The 21,527-nt window shown below is 41.5% G+C and overlaps 1 protein-coding gene across 4 annotated transcripts in view; it reads right to left on the bottom strand.

Annotated features, from left to right (window-relative positions):
• prdm6 (PR domain containing 6) overlaps positions 1-21,527 on the bottom strand; it is a 103,431-nt gene that overhangs the window by 63,720 nt on the left and 18,184 nt on the right. For all 4 annotated transcript variants that reach the window (XM_056376516.1, XM_056376515.1, XM_056376518.1 and 1 more), the window contains exons 3-5: positions 18,202-18,350; positions 17,177-17,335; positions 2,067-2,194 (exon numbers count right to left, since the gene is read on the bottom strand). In XM_056376516.1, coding sequence (XP_056232491.1) covers positions 2,067-2,194; positions 17,177-17,335; positions 18,202-18,350 — 436 coding nt within the window. The remainder of the gene's footprint in view (positions 1-2,066; positions 2,195-17,176; positions 17,336-18,201; positions 18,351-21,527) is intronic.

Raw genomic sequence — 21,527 nt, forward strand, 5'->3', positions numbered from 1 at the left:
GTATATAGTACATACTTATATTGTTCTATTCAACCAATGGTCAGAGTTCAGCTAGAAATAATGTAGTAAGTTTGCTTAAAATTAATTTAAAAAATGCTGTACATATTTTCTTACTGTCAAACACACAGTTACAGTTAAAGGAAGCTGTGTTGAATTTTGTGTGCATTACTGAAAATAATTATAATACATCTAAACCGTAAATACAGATCTTTTCTCAGTTCCATAGGTTAATGAAAACAGACATGTCATGTTAGTTATGTAGGTCTCAACTGCCGGAAGGTGCGTTTAGTAAATTCAAATGTTATTATAAGATTGTGCGTTTGTGCAATTTTTAAGATGTAGGAAACCAGTAAAGGGCCAAGAGAGATTATATACACTGATATTTCCTTGTTTTCCCTATACCTAAGTAATATATATCATGACAAATATTACATGTTAAAGAAATGAAAGGCAGGAAAGTTTCACATGGTGGAAAAAATGAGACTGTGCCATATGTTAATTTTATTTTACTTAGTGACTGATGCCAGTTAAATATAAGGATCTTGTTGATTTTTGTCTTCTTTTTTTAATTCAGTTACAAATGATTAATACTGTATTTAGCATGTTAATGTTTTATTCTTTTTATTTCTGTTTCTTGGAAGGAGAGATGCTTTATTAGCCATTAATCTAAAACTGGAAATGTATGCTGTGTGTTTTCTTTGTTTTTTTTTTTTTTTTTTTTTTTTAATCTATCAAGTATTAACACTACATTAAAACTGATCAAAGATGGATGACCAAAGTATTCTAAATGCTGCCTGGCTCCTTTGTGGTTTGGAGCTGATATTTGTCTATTGTGAGTATGTTCTGTTTTTGTGGCAGCATGCAAAACGTTTGGGAGAAGAAATAAAACAATGTCTGTTTTACTTGCTTTGTCTGGTATGACCAGTAGCTAATGGTCTCTAATAGAAGATAACTTTAACAAACTTTAGCTGGATATTAATTTGAAAGTGACATCACTGAGTCGGGTCACTGACTTACCATCAAGCTAAACATTACCAAGGCTCACATGAACCTTTTAATGCTTTTATCACAAACGTAAAATGAATTTCCACTAGGGGATAAATAAAGTATCTATCTATCTATCTAAAACAAGAAGTGAATGCCTCATTCCTCATCTTATGGAGATATTTTCAATTCTTTATAAATACTCAACATTATTGCTTTTAATTTTTCCTACAATACACCATTTCCACAATTGTGAGAAATGGATTATTCAGCCCCGCCCAATTACAGTAACAGTCCAGCTCAGCTGCGGTGCATCCTCACCACACTAAACTTCTATAACATTTACAGTCCCATGTTTTATCTGTAAGACCCATGGTTTAATGCCTTTGATCATCGTCTGAGAAAACATCATGTCTTCACAGTGAGAGAAATAAAAGTCTGAGTCTTGGTCAGCGCAGCACAGAGCATCTCCTGGTGTGGATCTAGACAGCTCTGTCAGACCAAGTGTCAGCCACACTAAACGGCAGTAGAGGAGGTAATACCAGCATCTGCTTCAAAAGTTGATTATGATTAACACGGATTAACTCTTTAGTATTCAGCTTCATTATTATTTTTTTATTATTCTTATTTTTTTTGTAAAAATCCTTTTGTATTTTAGCCATTCAGAGTGTTTCTGAACAGTTCAGTCTTGACATAAGCATACAGTGGATGTTACACCATGTTGGATGGAGAGAATCAAATAACTCATTCAAAAATAAATGATTGTTTAGAACCATAACACGCCTTGTGATTTATGCAGGATTCAATCCTAAACTGAATACACCCCTTGTCATTCAAATCAAAAAGGTACTGTATTCTTGTGAACAATCTTTTCATTCAGTGGTACTCACCATGACACCTTGTGTGCATTTAATATATTGATGATTGATCAATATGACAAAAAATATTGTGATAATATGTTGGGCAATACTGTCCAGCCATACTACACAGTACATGTGAACACACTTGAACAATCGAGGACACTTTTGAACAACAAGTTTCCACCAAATGTCAGCCAGAGACTTAAAAAAACTTTTTCTTACCTGTACTGTACAACCATCATGTTCTGCTCCCCACAGTGTCTGGCACAGCGGATGTACCTCATCCAGCTGGATTTACTGGGATCATTACCATCAATAAAGTGCTGTAATGTCCCCTCTGCATCGTAGATCTGGAACACACAAATATACAGCATCGGAGTTAGTACAAGAGCAGTATACACAGGTAGAAGTGCTCTTGCTCATGACAACTGTCTGTAATCACCTGGATATCTGTAGGACATTAAGGTAAGACATATAGTGATTTTATTTCAAGAGTCTTTTTCTTGTCTTAAGGGGAATTACAGTAGATGCGTTTAAATCTTGTGACTGCAACTACTGTAACAATCATTATGGATTGGATGGATGGAACAATTTGTTAAATTTGATCAACATCCATCATTTACTTTATCCCCAACTCTATTAGTTTCAATACCTGTGCACATGGTGAAATCTTTAAATTCTTTGTTTTGTCGATCCAACTGTCCGAACCCTGAAGATATTTACTTTACAGTCACATCTTCACATCTGAGAAGCTGGAACCAGCAAATGTTTGACATATTTGCTTGAGATGACAATCAATTCTTTCAGTCAACATTGCTTAATAAACTAACAGTTAACGTGTTACAACAGAACTATTTATAGTTAAGTTTAGTTAAATTTTCTCATTAAAAATACATCATATCTCATCTCTGAAGACATTTAAGAGCACAAATCAAGTATCTGCTCAACAATCAATCAATTCTAACTCCATGATTAGAAAATATGCACCTGCAGTAAACCAATATTTTACAATAATTAGAACACTACACTTAAATTACCTTTAAATTATGCTTAAATTAAGTTTTATAATGATCCTAACAACAGCAGCACTGTCCTCAATCAAGTTATAAATCAAATTATGAAGCTTCAGATGTTCAACATTAATATAAAAGTAAACCTTGTCTTTCTACATTTTAATCTGGTAGTGTAGCAAATAAGGTAAGACATACAGTACTGTGCAAAAACTTTAGACCTATCACACTGTAGCAGAGAGGAAGCATCTGATTGGTCCCAGATTCACTGTGCAGCGGGATAACAAGCCAAAACATACAGCAAGAGCCATAAAGAACTATCTATATGAATAACTTGGCCTATATTTGCAGATTCCACCATTTAAAAGAATTTCCAGGTCACACAATCTATTGGGACACAGCCAGTAAATAAAACTGCAACTGGTGCAACTGTACCATCTTCTGAAGTTTAGGTTTCTTTTTTTATCAAGTTTAAATACAAATTAAATGCATTATTTATCCAAATACCTACAGTTTATACAGTTTTAACTGACGGACTCATATTAAATGGGTTGTTGATGTTGTTAAGTCATGTTTACAACTTAAATTCATTGCGGCAGTTAATGCTAATTATTTGTGTGCATTATCAGGGAGTCACTACGTCACACGGAGAACAAAGAAAACTGCGACGTACTCGTTTTAATGGCGCTAACACGTCGAGCTAATTAGCTAACAACGACCAAACGATCAGTACTCTAGAGTGAGCTCCATTAACTTAATACACATTTATCTGAGAGGAGAACAAAACAGCATATCGACCAACATTGAACTTTAATTATTCTAACCACACAGGGGCTCTTTAGATTACCAACGTGTAAACGACAGCTAACAAGCAGCTAGCTAACCTGTTGTCACTGACCGTTTCACTCGGAGAGGCACCGCCATCTTGTGGTGAAACTTGAGCTCGTTTTTAAGCAGTAATGTTCTATCACTGAGCAGCACGGACACGCCAAATATAATTTAACAGCTAATTAGTTCGAGTATTACAACTACTTTCGGTTTGGAGGCTAAATAAAGTACGTCTAAACGAGTAAATGTCCGCAGCAAACTTGACCTAGAAGAGCGCGTCCAAACGACTCTTCACCTGTATATCACTCCGCGCTATACTGAATTACTACATTACCAGCTGCAGGCGATGTGCGCAGCGTTAAGTAGTTCCTTATATCAAAAGTGAAAAGTCAAAATAAATCTCAACAAAAGAAAAAATATATGTAGATCCACACTTGCATGTTTAGCAGCTGACTGTATTGTTTGAACGTATTTTACCTAATTTTATGGATTATAGCTGATTATCATATAGGACTATTATACTGGAGATTGAACACTGTGCTATTCTGTGCATATTAATTATGTGGTGCATATGAATCTGTCCGGGGGCAACACATGAAAAATTATCCTCTAGACAAACTACCGTTGATTTATTCTCCAATTAATTATCAATTAATCAATTATCATTGTTCCTGTCAGATGTGTTTTTATTTATTTACATACGACAGAGAAACTGGACAAACTGAGGTAAAGGTGGACATGAGATTGGAAAATTTAATTTTAAAAAAATGACATTGGCAATAAATGAAAACGTAATGGGCTTTAAAAAGGGGAATTATTAAATTATGTATGGGCAAACTGTGCAACAGTAATGATTATTCTTTAATGCACTTATTTATTTATTTTATTTTATTTGCGATTGTTTTTGTGCTTTTAATGTTTGTTATCGGCTCATCGTTTCTGAGAAACATTCACATGTAATTTCATTCATATGGCTCCAGTATGTTTTCTTTTTTCTTCAATGTAAAAACAGACATTGTATATAAATGCATTAGGACACATTAAAGATCTGAGAGAACAGAGGGGAGGACAGTCAGATGTTTAACTGCTGAGGAAGTGCAGTCTCCTCTTAAAGTTACAGATCTTAAATCATATAAGATTTCACTGCCATGTTAAGGATATACAGAATGTCATGACACCAGTAAGTCCACCTTAAACTGGATAAAAGTTACACAGGTGTCACTGGTCTCACTTCAAGTATAATATAATGTAACCTTCAGTTAAATAAGTTCTTGCTCCAGAGTGTATTTATACCCAAAAGTTATTGATGAACTAAAAAGCACTATAGGAATATTTATGATAAAGCAAAGTCAAAATCTGTATATTTCTAGAGATTCATCACATAATAGTGTGATAATGTTTCACTTTAAGGTTTTAAGAACAAACCTCTGCAGCTGAAAATGACGACGAGTTTTGCACTTGCAGCTCAGACAAAAAGAAATAACTCCGGTTGATTTGAAATGTTTTAAACAAGCCTCCGCGACAAATCATTATCCTCTCCTCTCCGCCGTCAGGCCTTAGCTGTGATTATTACGGAGCCTGCTGGGTGTTAAACGTTATACAAACCTGATTTACACCTGCTTAAAAGCCTCGCCGCTCCGTCTGCCAGCGCCTCGGCCGTAAAAACAAATTCTGAGGTCTAAAAATACTTTTTCAGAGGGTAGCGCACGAAACAAGCTGCACAAACGTGAAACATAAACCAAACAAGACTCCATTTAAAGAAAGAAAGAGGAAGAGGTGTGAAGATCTGTCCCAACAACAGCTGACGAGAGTGAAATAAAACTTTCTGTGGACGTTATGATCTCCAGACTTCCTTTAGAGAGGCCGTTTCATACACATGAAATATTAAAATCTAATGGTCCGATTATGATTGGATCTTCACATTCCCCTGAGAAACAATGCCTTTAATTTTAATGACCCCATGACCTCTTCTCTAGCGCCCCCTACAGGACAAGCGTGACCTTGCCATAGTGTTGCTGAGGCTAAAAAACAACAGCGAAATATTTGCTGTTGTCTTGAACTGATGAGCTTATGACCTGTAGCATCAATCAACCATGTAAACTGGACTTTTTCAAAGTAAAAATAAAAATCTTTGGCATCTTCAAAACCAACTTATTAATAAAAACAATTAAAAAGTACTAAAATAAATCAACACAGATCTTAACCAGCGATCACACGACAAGTCGAACTCCCTCAGCCTCCGTCTCTGTTCATCATTAATCCATCCCTCCATCCGTCCGTGATGCGGAGTGACTGTATTGAGGAGGCGTTGAGTGTGTTTATAAGGTGATGACCTGAGCCAATAGCCGGCCTCTCTGTCGTCCATACAGCCAACAAACAATCGATGCAGTAAATGACTGCCTCATCTGTTATTCTCCGCATGTGAGCGCTCCAACGTCCGTCCGACTGTTTCATCCTCTCAACACGCATATTATGACTTTATGTTGTTTATTACTCAGAGTGTTGTTTTTTCACACACTGATCTTCATCCACAGACTTTTAAATAAGTTGCAATCACTGTTTTTTTTTAATGGCTGCATTTGTATCGTGCTTTTATCCAAACCTGGTGTCCTCATAAACATGGCAGTGTAAACGTGTGTGTTCTCTGAATCCTGCAGCTTTCTAATGAAACTCCTCCACTCTGCTGTTGTTTAAAGCTTTTGTTACTCGCAGCCATTTGTCACTGACGTCTGTTTAAACAAATCACGGTGCGTTTAACAGCCTCCCGCGTCGCGCCGCTCCGGCTTCCCTCTGCAGGGTGGGCCGCGAGCTGAAACCTCTGCAGCACAAAAACCTGAGCGAAGCCAAAGCAACGCACCTAAAGTTACTGAGTTTTAAATGTTAATGTGGCCGTGAAGTTCATCCATCATTCACCTGAACTGTGGAACAACTCACCAAGATTTATCTTATATTAGAGAGGAGGGGACTTTGAAAACATATCTGTTCAATTTAGCTTTTAGAGACTTCCCCGGCTTAACTTCCTCTCTCCATTTATATCTGTCAGCACTTTGAGCTGCGTCCTGAGCAGGAAAAGAGCTTTACAAATAAAGTTTATTATCATTATTATCATTGCATTAGTATAGAGTCTGGGCACTGACTTTAACAATGGTTAAACCTGAGGGGTCTCCATATATGATCTACATTCACCTGTCACCAGTGTTGGGGAGTAACTAGTATTATATAATTAAATTACAAAATAGCTGTGATTGTAATCTGTTACATTAAATGACTAATTACTAAGGAGTTAAATCTGATGATATAGTCTTCAGTATAAATCTGATCTGTGGAACACGACGTTGATTCTGTTGCTTTGCATCTTGTGGCCGAGCAGGAACGTCGTCTGCTGGCGAAGGTGTGGACAACAGACAGGTGACAGGTGTAACAACACTCACTGACTTGATTCAGTTTTTATTATTTCTGCAATCTGTATATCTTCCTCTGATTCACTTCTGAATTTGCAAACATGATGTACAAATAAAAGTCAGTTGCTGTGCTTTAAAAAATAAAAAACGTAAATAAAAAACGTCAAATTTGTGAATTTTGTCATGAGATTTTGTGGTTTTGATTCATTGATAAAAACTGTATTTTATAATATTCTGACTCTGTTAAAGTGCGGTATCACGCCTTGTTTAACGGAGCCACCTGAGCGTGACCTGCCGCTGACCGCACAGTCCAACGTCTCTCAGACCAGCAGCTGCTTTCTCGCCTGATGCTGTTCTGTCAAAGGCGTTTCGGCCGCCTGTGTTTATCGAATCCATCGCCACTAAATTCCATCTGCAAGACAAACGGCCAAATATAACATGTTGTTTAGTTCAACAGACAGAAAATGTTGCAAACACTGCCGGGCCGCCGGCCTCGCTTCACAGCTCCGCCTGTCATTTTCCATCTGAGCACAACAATCGGGACAAAACTGGATTTCTTTTTTTTTTTTTGTTACAGCTTCAGTTTCTTAAAACTCAATAAATTCTCCTTGTTTGACCTTCAGCTTCTCTGGACTGACGAGGCTTTCAGCACCGCACTGCTTCTTATTCACACACTGAGACCACACATCACAGGAGGAGGAGGGGGGGGGGAGGAGGAGGAGGGGGGGGGGAGGAGGAGGAGCAGGAGGAGGAGGAGGAGGAAGAGCAGGAGGAGGAGGAGCAGGAGGAAGAGCAGGAGGAGGAGAGAGCAGGAGGAGGAAGAGGAGGAGGAGGAGGAGGAGGAGGAGGAGCAGGAAGAGCAGGAGGAGGAGGAGGAGGAGGAGAAGAGCAGGAGGAGGAGGAGCAGGAGGAAGAGCAGGAGGAGGAGAGAGCAGGAGGAAGAGCAGGAGGAGGAGAGAGCAGGAGGAGGAAGAAGAGGAGGAGGAGGAGGAGGAGGAGGAGGAGGAGGAGGAGGAGGAGCAGGAAGAGCAGGAGGAGGAGGAGCAGGAGGAAGAGCAGCAGGAGGAGGAGGAGGAGGAGAGCAGGAGGAGGAGCTGCTGCAGGAGGAGGAGGAGGAGGGGCCAGGAGGAGGAGGGGGAGCTGCTGCAGGAGGAGGAGGAGCAGGAGCAGGAGGAGGAGGAGGAGGGGCCAGGAGGAGGAGGAGGGGCCTGGAGAAGTAGTTCATCATGAAAGTAATCAGCAGATTCATCAATGATAAAAACGACTCATTAGTTGCAGCACTATTGGAGATGAGCTGCTGTAGAGATGTTGAAGGGCGACGCCTTCAGATGATGTTGAATGTCCAACAAAGACCGAGACGTTCAGTTACAATGATGTAAAACAGAAAAGCAAATATTTGGGATTTTAATCAACTGTCAGAATAGTTCACCATTCATTTTCTGTCAATAAATTCAGCTTTGATAAGAAATCAAATTCTGCTGGAGCAAAATCTGGTCACAACAATAAAAGCTGTAACTGGTTTGATGTTGTGGCCGATCGGTTTAATTTCATTTTCATCAACATCAGAAACTTAACATCAGCTTCTCTGGTGTATCAGGTCGACACAGACTCAGTCACTGTCTGTGTCTCTGACCTCTGTTGACCTCTGTCAGTCCAACGCTTCAAACGCTGTTCAAACCTGCTGAACTTTAGTTTAAATTCAAGTGGAAAATGTGTCATTTCTTGGTTTGAAAATAAATAAATTGATGCACAAGATGTTTTCACAGTGCAGTTAAAATATAATATAATATATATATATATACATATTTAAGAGGTTAAAATTAAAATTTGAACTTACTAACAAAATAGTTTTGAATAAACTAATGTAAATGTGTTAAAGTAAGTACAGTTCATGAGGAAGTTACAGAGAGAAAATGTGATTATTCAAGTTTTTACAGAGACTGAAGTGAAAGACGTCAGAGAGTGTCTTACATTTACAAGAACCAGAGGACTGGAGGTAAGAGGAGAGGATTATCTCTCTCTCTCTCTCTCTCTCTCTCTCTCTCACACACACACACACACACACACACACACACACACACACACACACACACACACACACAAAGTGACGGCCTGTGTGTGTTTTTAAGAGGGTGGATTACTGCTCTCTCTTTCAGTCATTGATCTCTGCTGTCATTGCTTCACTTACTGCTCTGTCACACACACACACACACACACACACACACACACACACACACACACACACACACACACACACACACACACACACAAGATTTATGTATTTGCAGATGTTTATGTTCATTGCTGCAGCTTTCCTGCAAATGTCTTTTTTAAAATCTGTCGTTAGAAAGATGAGAAACAACCAACAGGTGCGACGTTTCTCTGCTTGGGGAGTTTCTGCTTCTCGTATTTGTTCAGGAAATAAATATTTAGACAAAATAAAGAAGAAAACAGCAAAAATGAATCTGAATCAGATGTTTGACAAACAGCTGTTACATGAACAAACATGTAGTTCCCTTTGGTCAGAGCCTGGCTACCTGTTATCCTCTGTATGCTAAGCTAAGCTAAGCTAAGCTAAGCTAAGCTGCAGCTGCTGGTGGTATCTTCATGTTTAACACACAGACATGAGAGTGCACTGATCTTTTCTGAAATGTGTGTGTGTGCTGAACACACACTCTTCTGACTGATGACTGTCAGAGAGCGATCTGCACAACCTCAACCAACAGCTGAGTGTGTGTGTGTGTGTGTGTGTGTGTGTGTCAGAAAGTGTGTCTGAAATTTACTGACACTGTTTTGACCTTTTGACCTTATTACAGAGAGTAAATCTTCTCCTTGTCTGAGCCGAGCACACGCTGAAGAGATACGCTGTGTGTGTGTGTGTGTGTGTGTGTGTGTGTGTGTGTGTGTGTGTGTGTGTGTGTGTGTGTGTGTGTGTGAGTGTGTGTGAGTGTGTGTGTGTGTGTGCAGACAGGAATGTGCTTCAGTTATCAGTTAAAAACACTTAACTGCAGCTCTGAAGCGACACTGGCATGTAAATGGCTGCTTCACCATCGGAGGACGATGTGTGTGTGACGAGTGTGTGTGTGTCTGAAATGTGTTTATCACTGGGTGTGTGTCAGTAGGTCACTAATGCAGCTGTGAGTCATCATGTCCGAGGGTGTTACAACACTTTCTCACACACACACACACACACCAGACCATCAGAGACTGTCAGTCTTCTTCTTCTTCTTCTTCTTCTTCTTCTTCAGTCCAAATCCTGTAAAACTGTTCCTGAGAGCCGATCAATGCCGCACGCTTCTGTTCTACAGCTAATCAATGAAACTCCACTAATTCTACTGTTATCTGCTCTCTTCATCGGCCTCCTCCTCCTCCTCCTTATCTTACCATGTCTCCTCCTCCTTCCCCTCTCACTGCCTCCTCCTCTTCCTCTCCTTCTTCCTCTTCCTGATGTAACCGTGCTTCATCCTTCTCCTGCAGGTGAACTGATCACGTGATTCTTCTCGTGGTCGTCCGTCTGTAGCCACAGGCTGCGTTCACGGTCGACATGAAACCAGAATGAAGCCCGTCTGTGACGTGCTGGTGTTCACTCCTCCAGCTCTCTCCGTTTTCTTTAACACAGCCTGACGTTGAGGGCTGACATTTTTCAGCAGTAAGCCTCATAAAGCGTGCCGCCATCGCTGCCATCAACGCCGCCGCCACCGCCGTCGTGCCCAAGAGCAACAGTCTGGGCCTCCACACAGAGCATCTGAGACGGCGCTGTCAGCCGACTCATAAATCAGAGGGGTAATAATCGTTCGGAGAAACGGATAATATTTGGATAACCGACCCCGATTCACCTCAACGTCGACAGCGGGGAGTTCAGTCTGCTGCTTTCTCACACAACGAGGACCCGGGAGGACGCCACCACCACCACCACCACCCGCCCCCCCAGACGGAGGTACCACCACCCACAGGACCGCAGCAACAAACTGAGCAACCTCCCACAATCCATCTGGTTCACCTGTCCTCCCGCCACAGGGTTCAACCTCCGTCGGTCTCCGACCATCAGCCCATCACCATCCACCCGACCCAGCGACCGCCGTTGTATCTCGCCCGCCACCTTCAGCGCTGACTGAAGTTTTACTCGTGACATTGATCCGAGGTCGAGGCTGAAAAGTCGTGATCAATGCACGTCTTCAAAACGCATCCAATGTGTTTTGTTTTTTTGTCTTGATTTGGTTTTTACACTTTGCGTCCTTCGTCTTTCGTACATCACATGACGTAACACCAGTCCTCACTTAAAGACGTGTTAATTTACAAAATTTACCAAAAAATACTTTCAAACAATAGTGTCTTTTTAAAAAATCTAGAGGTTATAAACTCAAACTGATCCTTCTAGTTTTAGGATGAGGAGGATAAAGACAGGAAGTTCTTATAGAACAATGTTTGAAGAACGTGGTTAAAAAAGTGGGAGGGGCATCAGAAAGAAGGAATGACCGCGGGCGCCGTGATGAACTTTCAAAGTCGGAGTCAAACCTGTGACACGAAGAGCACATGTAACCGTTTGTACTGAAGCTCCTACAGTCGCCAACACAGGAGAGGAAACAACCGGCGGCTCCATCGCTGTGTAAACACACACTGATCAAACACACGTTCACTCACACACACTCACACACACACACACACACACACACACACACACACACACACACACACACACACACACACACCCACACACACAGACACACTCCGTGTTATTCCAACACCAAGGTGCCGATGGAAAACCCCACTCTTTGTTCTCGAACCCCTGCGGTTACCATGCCTACAGGGTGATGTCACACAGCGCGAGAAATGAACTCGAGTTAACCCGACTCACCGAGTGGGTTTAACCAAACAGCGCCGGGCTGCAGGGCGGTTTTGCGGTGACCACGGTCTGACCTGAGACTCACATGACCCCCCGGGACCTGAGCAGAGTTTACGCCTCAAAATCTACAACAGAAAACGATGGAGGCGACAGACGGTCGACACGTCACAAAGTACTGAGATATGGACGAACACAGCGGGTGAAGGTGGGTGAAGGTATTGCAGGTGTGGCGACGAAAATTCAATTATAAAAAACATTTACATATATAGATATATAGATTATTGTTTTTAATGTTTTAAAACGAAACGATCTTCACAAAATGTTTAAAAACTCCTTGTATTGTTTTTCTTCCTCGTATTAAAGCCCATCGCTGTGATAAGCCGATGATTCAAACTTTCATGACGTCACTGCCGGACCACATCAACCACTCGTTATCCAGTCTGATCAACGTGAGATCAAAGAGTCAAAAAGGACAAAGAGGCTGAATCACCAAGTGACCCACCATCGAATAAAAATAAAATTACTGTGAGAGAGTTCCTACACGTTTCCCTGCTCCTCCAGTCGAATCCTGGATGTTCAGTCGTGATCATTTAAATAAGAAGTGCTCTGAGAACTCATTATCTGGTTGGGAACCTCTTGACTAATTTTCATATCTTTGACTGTTTGTGCGCCGTGACATGACAATAATCCTGTTTGCTGCAGTCGTTACATCACTTCTTTCACCGCTCAGCAGAAGCTGCCGACAGCACTTCACTACTAATTTCACAATAAGAGCTTTGTCTCACTGTATCCTCCAGTCTCCGGCTCTCAAGTCTCTTCAGATAAAGTGAAAACCCATTGAACCGCTGCATCATATCGATGCGGTCATTGCGCCTCAAGCAACAGGAAACCGAAACACATAATCTGACATAAAACCATCAACGATTACGTAATAAAAGCCAGAATACAGACGTTTAAACGGCCATGAAATACTGACATCAGTCAAGAAAACATTACAGCGGCTTTACTGGACGCTGCGACCGCAGACCAGTGAAAACACGAAGTCAATGGGAAATCTGTGGGGAATAAAACAGGGATCTGCTGACGGACAGACGGACAATCACGGCCGAGCAGCAACAGCCAAGTACAGACGGACGACTGTGATTCAGTTACAAGAAACAGAGAAAGAAAATAGTTTTATCTGTCTCATAACGTAAAAAGCCAAGATACCAACAGGCGCTCTGGAATTTTCTGAATCCTCATGTGTCTCATCATCATCCCACACTAACAAAATATTTAGCCTCAAACTGTGCGGCTGAAGTTTTCTCTCTGAAGTCACATGTTCGGAGCTGTTTTCTCTGACTCGGCGCTGACAGCTCGTCCTCTCTCAGATCTGTCCAGGAGGAAAACTCCCGTAAAAAAAAAAAAAAAAACCCCGCAGGACGAGGTCAGAGCCTCGATGTCAGGACGGGTCTCGTGTTTTCACTGCACATTCTTTTCAATCAAGACGGCCTCGAGGTTCGGACCGGGAGGTCACCGGTTCGAATCCTCTGGAAACATCCAGGCAGGGAAAGACTGAGAAACGGCCTCAACGAGAACTGTCAAACAAGTGGGAAGTATTTATTTGGCTTTGACTCGATTAAGATTTTACTTCTTTCACTAGGAGAGATTTATTTATCTACATATATATATATATATTTATTTATCTCGTCTGATTATTGACCTGAATCACTTGATTAATTCTGTCTGAAAACCTGTTCACTGATCTTTGTTTCCTGATCTGAAGATGACTGAAGACATTCCTTATTTACTACATTTTGATGCAAATTCATTTTAAACAGTTTCCAACTATAAAATTGTCTTTATCATTGATTAATGTGCTGATTCATTTTCTTTACATTCACTTCTTCTGTGTTTTATTTGAAGTGTTGATCAATAAGAAGATATAAAAACCATCTCAGTGTAGTTTTACATCTCCTCTCTCAGGCTTCTCTCTGGAGCTCTAGTGACAACAGGTCGGTGAGCCAATCAGAAGAGAGGAGGCTCTGGGCCTCTCTTCTGATTGGCTCACTGTTCTCTGAGTGATCCAATAATAATAAAGCAGATTTCAGGTAAAAACACTCAGAGAAACCAAATCCTGCAAGGTTTGGATGGTGGGTCCAGGTGGGCGGGGCTTGGTGGCTGCTTTGTTGTGACATCACAAAGTTCCAGAAGTCCTGACGGCTGGTTTTAAGGCTCAGTTTCTGAATACAGGCTGTGTGCATTTCTCTGTGGACTGAGGCTTTGATACTTTCACAGTATTAATATAGAAGCTAGAGCTGATCTATAATCTATAATCACACTACACATGGACACAGACCTTTACACTGGAGGAGCTTTAATGAATAATTCATAACACACTGTAATGTAGTTGTTAGCAGCTATAAGGATAATTTTAACTGTTTATTAATGTACAGTATTTATAAACAATTATAGTACTTAACAAATACATCAATAAACACTTAAATCTGCTTATAACTACATTACAGCGTGTTATAAACCATTTGTTTTAGATTTAATGAACATTAATTAATGTTTATATACTGCTTATAAATGCTAGATTGTGGGTGTTACCAGTTTCTCACAGCCAAAACAGCCAACAGCTGAAAACCCAAAGTATTATTACACATGTTACAATGAGAAAAGCAGCAGATCCTCACTGAGTGTTTGTCGTTTTAAAGCTCGTTTCAGCACCAAACTAAACTCTATTTACACAGTGCTGAGATCGGACCAGATGTATGGCATTAAAAAAATCACAAGAATAATATTGATGATAAAATAATGTTTGTGTTGAACTTTCTTTCTCATGCCTCTTTGCCACAGAACAGACCCCGGGAGTTAAAGGATCGTTCCTCCATAAACTCAAACACTGAGCTCGGCCTCGCAGGAGATCAATTTGTCGAGCCGTAAAATACTGCAGCACCAGAAAATCCTCCGCTGCTCCACCCGGACGTAACGGCAAGTGTCTTAATTAAAACTGGCCCTTCCTGGACACCATAGACAAAATGACACAAGCTCCCTGATTGGCTATAGGACACGCATCTCTTCCTGTTTTAGGGGGCGTCAATAAGCGAGTTTAACAACCAGTGAGTTTTAATGGGATCTGTGTGTAAAGCTTCTTCATCAATAGGCCTAATGACCGGTTTAAGCCCGGCAGCCGATAATCTGCCGATGGTTAGAGTCGGGTTATCGGATCGGCATTTCTCCGGGGCCAGGGGCTTCAAAGGCTGGTCGGAGACCCCACGGAGGGGTCGCAGGGTTTTCTCTGCCGGGTCCAAACACAACAACTGTATAAAGATGTTTGAATCCGAGTCTCTGTGGGTCCTGAGCTGTAAAACAACTTAATGTGGGCGATTAACCTAAAATAGACACATTTCACACCTCTTTGCTCCGGGATTCTTTCTGCTTGTTCTGTAACTTTTAAACAATAAAAACCTGCACACATTCATCCGTGGTGTAACTCAGTCTTATGAGTATTTCTACACCCACCTGCACGTAGACTTTATTGTTTATCACCTGACTGGTGCAGGAAAAAAATATATTTAGAAATGTTTATTTCTTTCTTTTTTAAGGTTGGATTTCTATATTTTTATAGAACACAGACATTTATTTATTTAAAGGAAAATATGTAAATTATTAAATTATATCTAATTATTTAAACAAAAACTTCCGACTTTAGTGGATGCAGGTAAACGAAAGAAAACAGAACAAATCTTTAAAATAAAAAGGTGTTTAATTAATACAACTGAGAGTCTCAGACATTAAATTACTGTATTTAAGAGGAGAAATAAATTATAGTCTGGTTCACACTCAGAAACTCTGTTTATAATTATTTCATCACAACTTAAAGATCAGAAATATCGGGTCTCTTTCATGAGAGAAAAATAATAATAGTGACTGATTACATTAACGATTAATGAAGTTTGAGAATAATGGTTTATTAATTTGTGGAAAAATTAATTCTATAGGAATAATACTTCTAATAATGAGAAAAATAAAGTAAATCTGCACAGAAGTTTTATAAAATAAAGTCTGTTTAAATCATTTAAAAAGATAATATTTTAATATTTGTAGAGAAAAAAATTATACTTAACAGTTCAGTCAAAAAGATTGATTTTACGTTTATAAAATATAAGTATCTACTTTTAAAATCTGCTTCTTTTGTAATAATAATAAAATATGAAAATATTTTGACAGCTCATTGTGAATCTGAGCAGCTACATGAATTTACATGATGAAGTATGATTGAGTGGATATCAGTCTTTGTTTATATTTCCAGAGTGTGGCTGTCATGACAACAGTTGAGGGAGGGTGTGATTCTCCAGAGACGCCATCTTGACCGGGAGCATCCAATCACATCGCCCCGCCGCTCACAAACCCGTCACATCAGAGACGCTGAGACACTAACTGCTGCTTCACTGTGACTCTAACAGCTGAGGAACAAACACCAGAACGGACTGAACCTCTCTGACGACGCAGGTTCCATCAGAGAAACTCATTCAATTCATTTAATGATTACAGTTGATGATCAGTGAACTCAACTCTTTCATAAGATCCTGACGGGACGCTCGCTGCTGGACTTGGCCTACAATGTCTTGAAAGCGCCCACCTCCCCCCCATGACCTCTGACCCCTGACCCTCCACCTCACACACACACACACACACACACACACCCTCCCCCCTCCCCCCACCACCTCCCCTCTCCCTCCTCCTGACGTCCTGCTGCGGTCAACAGCAGAGAGACTGATGTCCGGTCAACCGACGTCTGACTGACCTTTACCAGCGCCGCCACAAGGGACTCATCTATCTCTCTGTCTCCCAGCATCCCTCACCCCCCTTCCTACCCTCTACCCTCCTCCCCCTCCCCCCTCCTTCTCTCTCTCTCTCTCTCTCTCTCTCTCTCTCTTCCCCCCCCAAGTGCTAATGCAGCTGTTTATAACTGCCACATTGACTTTCTCCTGCCACTGTATGTAAATACAATCTGCTCTGATCAATGGACTGAAAGCTGACATGACGCTGACCACAACACAGACACACACACACACACACACACACACACACACACACACACACACACTGAACTGCACAACCTGACACACACAAGTACACAAACACATATTCACACAGAGCTCAGGATAAAACCTGTGAATACGACGCATCTGCTCCCTAAAAGAATAGAAGTGACCTGAGCGTGCGGCCACAGGAAGTGTAGAAGAAGAGTGTGACACTCACCTCCCACAGGTGTCGCGTGTTCCTGACGGCTCCGGACTGCAGTTTGTCCAGCAGCAGAGGGACTCCCTGAAACGGGCCGATCCAGGTTCCCTGAGGAATCCTCTGAGCCGCACAGATCCCGTAACCCAGACCAGGAACTGTACTGGTGCAGAGACACACCTGAACACACAGCCACAACACACACGTCAAAAACACACACAAAAACAATCCTCCCTTTCAGTTTATATATTTCTATTTTCTGGAGCGCCGGGAGCCAACAAAAAAATGTAAATCAAACAGTTTCTGCAGCAGCTCGTCCAGATGTTCTGTAAACACGTAACACACTCGGGCCGCTCGGAGGGATTACTGGTGTTGAACACATCAGTGGTGATTCAACAGTCCTCTGGGCGCTGGGCACAGAAGTACCAATCATCATTCATCACCATTATGTAATAAATAATCTGCCAACGAAAAACGTAGGAAATTTAAACTTTTTCTAATATTTTCTTTTCCAAATGTTCACGTAGGATTTTGAAAGTAGAAATATAAAGAAAAATAGAAATAAAGAACAATAAAAACCTAAATAATCCAGTAAATAACTTCAACACTGTCACGTTGACACATTATAAGATCAGTGCTCATCAACACGACGCCTCTTTAAGGACGTTTCCTGCTGATATGTCATTGGTTGTTTCAGAGGGAGGAGTCACATTCTGAGACATTGCTGTGGACTAAAGTTCGTCAGCCCTCGGGGGCCCCCCTAACAGCCTGACGGGGCCCCAAGCAGCCGCCTGTTATAAAGACTTCAGAAACAGCAGCTGTTATAAACGGTGACGGGAGGCGGCGCTGCGTTCACTGCCCACAGGACATCTGAGGGGTGACCACTTCACCTGCTCCTCCTGTTTCAGATGTTACGACATTTTTAAATTTAAAATTTAAAAATCTTTGTTAGAACAGAATCTGATCTTGACACAGTAAATGAAAACTGTTCTGATGTTGACAGACAGACAGACAGACAGACAGACAGGTGGGCGGAGCTGTCTCACCTCTCTGGGCAGGTCTCTGAGCCAATCAGGGACGTCCGGCAGGGTGACGGGAGCCGCCGAGCTGCTGGTGCCGACGAGTCGACGCAGAGAGTGAAGAGGGCCGTGCATCGGACACTCGCCGTTCCTGTTGTCCGCGCACATGTCGCAACCTGGAGACCAAGATTAAACAGACTTTAACCTTTTATAACAATAAAGAAAAATCACACACACCAACACAAAACATTTACTCATGCAGCATGAAGTTTACAAGCCAAACTTCGACTTTAAAAACAAGACAAAAACATTTGTAACTGAAATGAGATTTTTAAGGTTTGAACGCTGAGTTTATGTCCTGAGTCTCTGATTTTAATCATTTTATATCATAATTCAACAGTTTTTTGTGTATTTTAAATTTGTTATTCTATGTCACACCAGTGTTTCCATGTGTTTTCATTTATTTTAAGTGTCTTTTATTCTGACATCAGCAAATCCTTTTATCCACGGCCCTTTTCTTTGTACAGGAGACAGTAAATGCAGCGTTGATGTTGAATTTGAGACGTGTGGACCTGCAGGAACCCTGAACGCATCGTGTAAACTAAAAGATTTCAAAAGTGCATGAAGCAGCAGAGCAGGTGGAATGATTCATGGTTCAAACATTGACCTGAAGTGTTTTTGTATTGGTGTTTACAGTCAGAAGATGAAGTGATCCTTCAGCTCTGGCTCCTGTGGTCGCGTAAAAAAGTGAAAAACCGAAACTGAAGGAAAAAGGGAAAAAGGAAAGACGGAGCAGGATCCTGACGAAGTCCAAATGAGGGAAACAGTCCTCTGTGTTTTTCCAGGTTAAATGTGGCGAGCAGCGTATTGCTGGGAATTAGCGAGCGTCAACATTTACTCAGAGATGTAGTCTGACAGTAATGGATGTTAATTGACTGTAGCAACATAATGAGAGATTATTATCTGGACAGAAAACTCCCACAGAGCCGCGCAGAGCAGGAGAGGCCGAGAGGAACAGGATGTTAATCTTGCTTTTTTTTTATGTTTTTCCCAAAATTAAATATCCTCCATCTGAGAGAGCGACGGCTGTTCGACACCATGATTGATTGAAGTTAATTAAACCAGATTACGCTCATTTATAAACCACTAAATGTAGCACAGGTTCACGGCCGAGTAAATGGGAAAAATCTCACAGGCTGAATTCTCCACAATCCTGCAGCTTAAACTGAGAGTTTTATTCCAGTGTGTGAACTGTTGGAACCAGCTCAGCTGATCTGAAGCACCGGATCAATGTACGGAAACTCATTAGTGTCAAATAATCACGTTAACGCATTACACTCACACTTATGATAAAATACTGATCAAATAGTTTGAACAAAGAACGAAGAATCATCGGAGTCGTCTTACGTTGTAAAATCCCACAGGTGCTTTTAAAACAAAATCTGTTTATACTCGACTCAGCAAATCCCATTAAAAACCCAAAGCATCAGTGTGTCGGTCCGACATGATGACGTGATGAAGGAGGATGTTGCCCAGGGCGACGAGGCGACTCACTGATGGGTTTCATTAGTTTTAGGAAACAGTGGCGGATCAGACACAGCACCTGTCAGTCTGAGGCGTTCACTGACAGGTCTGAATGTGGGAATTTTTTTATTGTTGACAATGAGAAAAGAAGGTACATTGTGCAGACACCTGTGTGTTGTTAATATTAGTTGAAACAGAGCTCAACATCTGGACAACATCTGGACAAATGTGGAGAATCTGAACATGAAGCAAAACTCATTCAATCAGTTCAATTCAGTGTTTTTAACAAAGACTTTCATGAAGTTACTGATGTGTCTGAGACACCACAGAGGAGACGAGGAGACAAGGAGGCGAGGAGACGAGGAGACAGAGGAGACGATGAGGAGACAGAGGAAACAGAGGAGACAGAGGAGATGATGACGAGACAGAGGAGACAAGGAGACAGAGGAGACCGAGGAGACAGAGGAGAGAGAGGAGACGACAGAGGAAACAGAGGAGAAAAAGGAGACAGATGAGACAAGGAGACGAGGAGACAGAGGAGACAGAGGAGACGATGAGGAGACAGAGGAGATGATGATGACACAGAGGAGCTGATGAAGAGACAGAGGAGACGAGGAGACAGAGGAGACAGAGGAGACGATGAGGACACAGAGGAGCTGATGAAGAGACAGAGGAGACGAGGAAACAGAGGAGCTGATGAGGAGACAGAGGAGACGAGGAGACAGAGAGACAGAGGAGACAGAGGAGCTGATGAGGAGACAAGGAGACGAGGAGACAGAGAGACAGAGGAGACTGAGGAGACAGAGGAGACGAGGAGACGATGAGGAGACAGAGAGACAGAGGAGACAGAGGAGCTGATGAGGAGACAAGGAGACGAGGAGACAGAGAGACAGAGGAGACTGAGGAGACAGAGGAGACGAGGAGACAGAGAGACAGAGGAGACGGTGAGGAGACAAGGAGACAGAGGAGACAAGGAGACAAGGAGACGGTGAGGAGACAGAGGAGACTAGGAGACAGAGGAGACGAGGAGACAGAGGAGACAGTGAGGAGACAGAGGAGACAGTGAGGAGACAGAGGAGACAGTGAGGAGACAGAGGAGACAGTGAGGAGACAGAGGAGACAGTGAGGAGACAGAGGAGACAGTGAGGAGATGATGTCACAGGTTTGATCTCAACAGAAAATAAAGACGACCACACAACAACAGGACGACGTCATCACTCAGCTGCTGCTGCTGCTGCTGTTTTAAATAAAGTTTCATCACATGAAACACAAACATTGTGGAGCTTCATAGTCACTGTATTAAAATCCACGAGTCGCTGTGATTTTCATATATTTACAATCTAGTTCTGAATCAGAACAATTATTTTTGAACATTAAACTTTTTAATATGTTGTTTTCAATAAAAATACTTTTTAATATATTACATTAGGTTTTGCAATATAATATACATCTATATATTTGTTTTAATTTAAATACTATTGATTAAAAGTTATTATTGAATGTGTCCCTTTTGTTCTGCAGCTAGATGCTAACATCCGCACAGAAACACTTCCTCCTTCACACTGATGAACTGGCTGTGAACTTGTTATGGCGTGTTCTCCTCGCCGCCCATCATTCAAACTCAGTATTCTGTTACATCCATCGCCAGTGTTTAGACAGCGCCGCTCTGCCTCTGATCTCCGAGCGGCGGACGCCATCTCCACTTAAAACGTCTGCGGGCAACTTCCTACCACGTTTTACTGACGCGGCTCCGTCCACAAACTCAGCTGCTTTTTCCTTTTTCTTTTGTACCTTCCTGAAGAAAAACCTCGAAGCCGAAACGTTTTTAT

The sequence above is a fragment of the Seriola aureovittata genome, chromosome 5 (genome assembly GCF_021018895.1).
Source record: "Seriola aureovittata isolate HTS-2021-v1 ecotype China chromosome 5, ASM2101889v1, whole genome shotgun sequence".
Lineage (NCBI taxonomy): Eukaryota > Metazoa > Chordata > Actinopteri > Carangiformes > Carangidae > Seriola > Seriola aureovittata.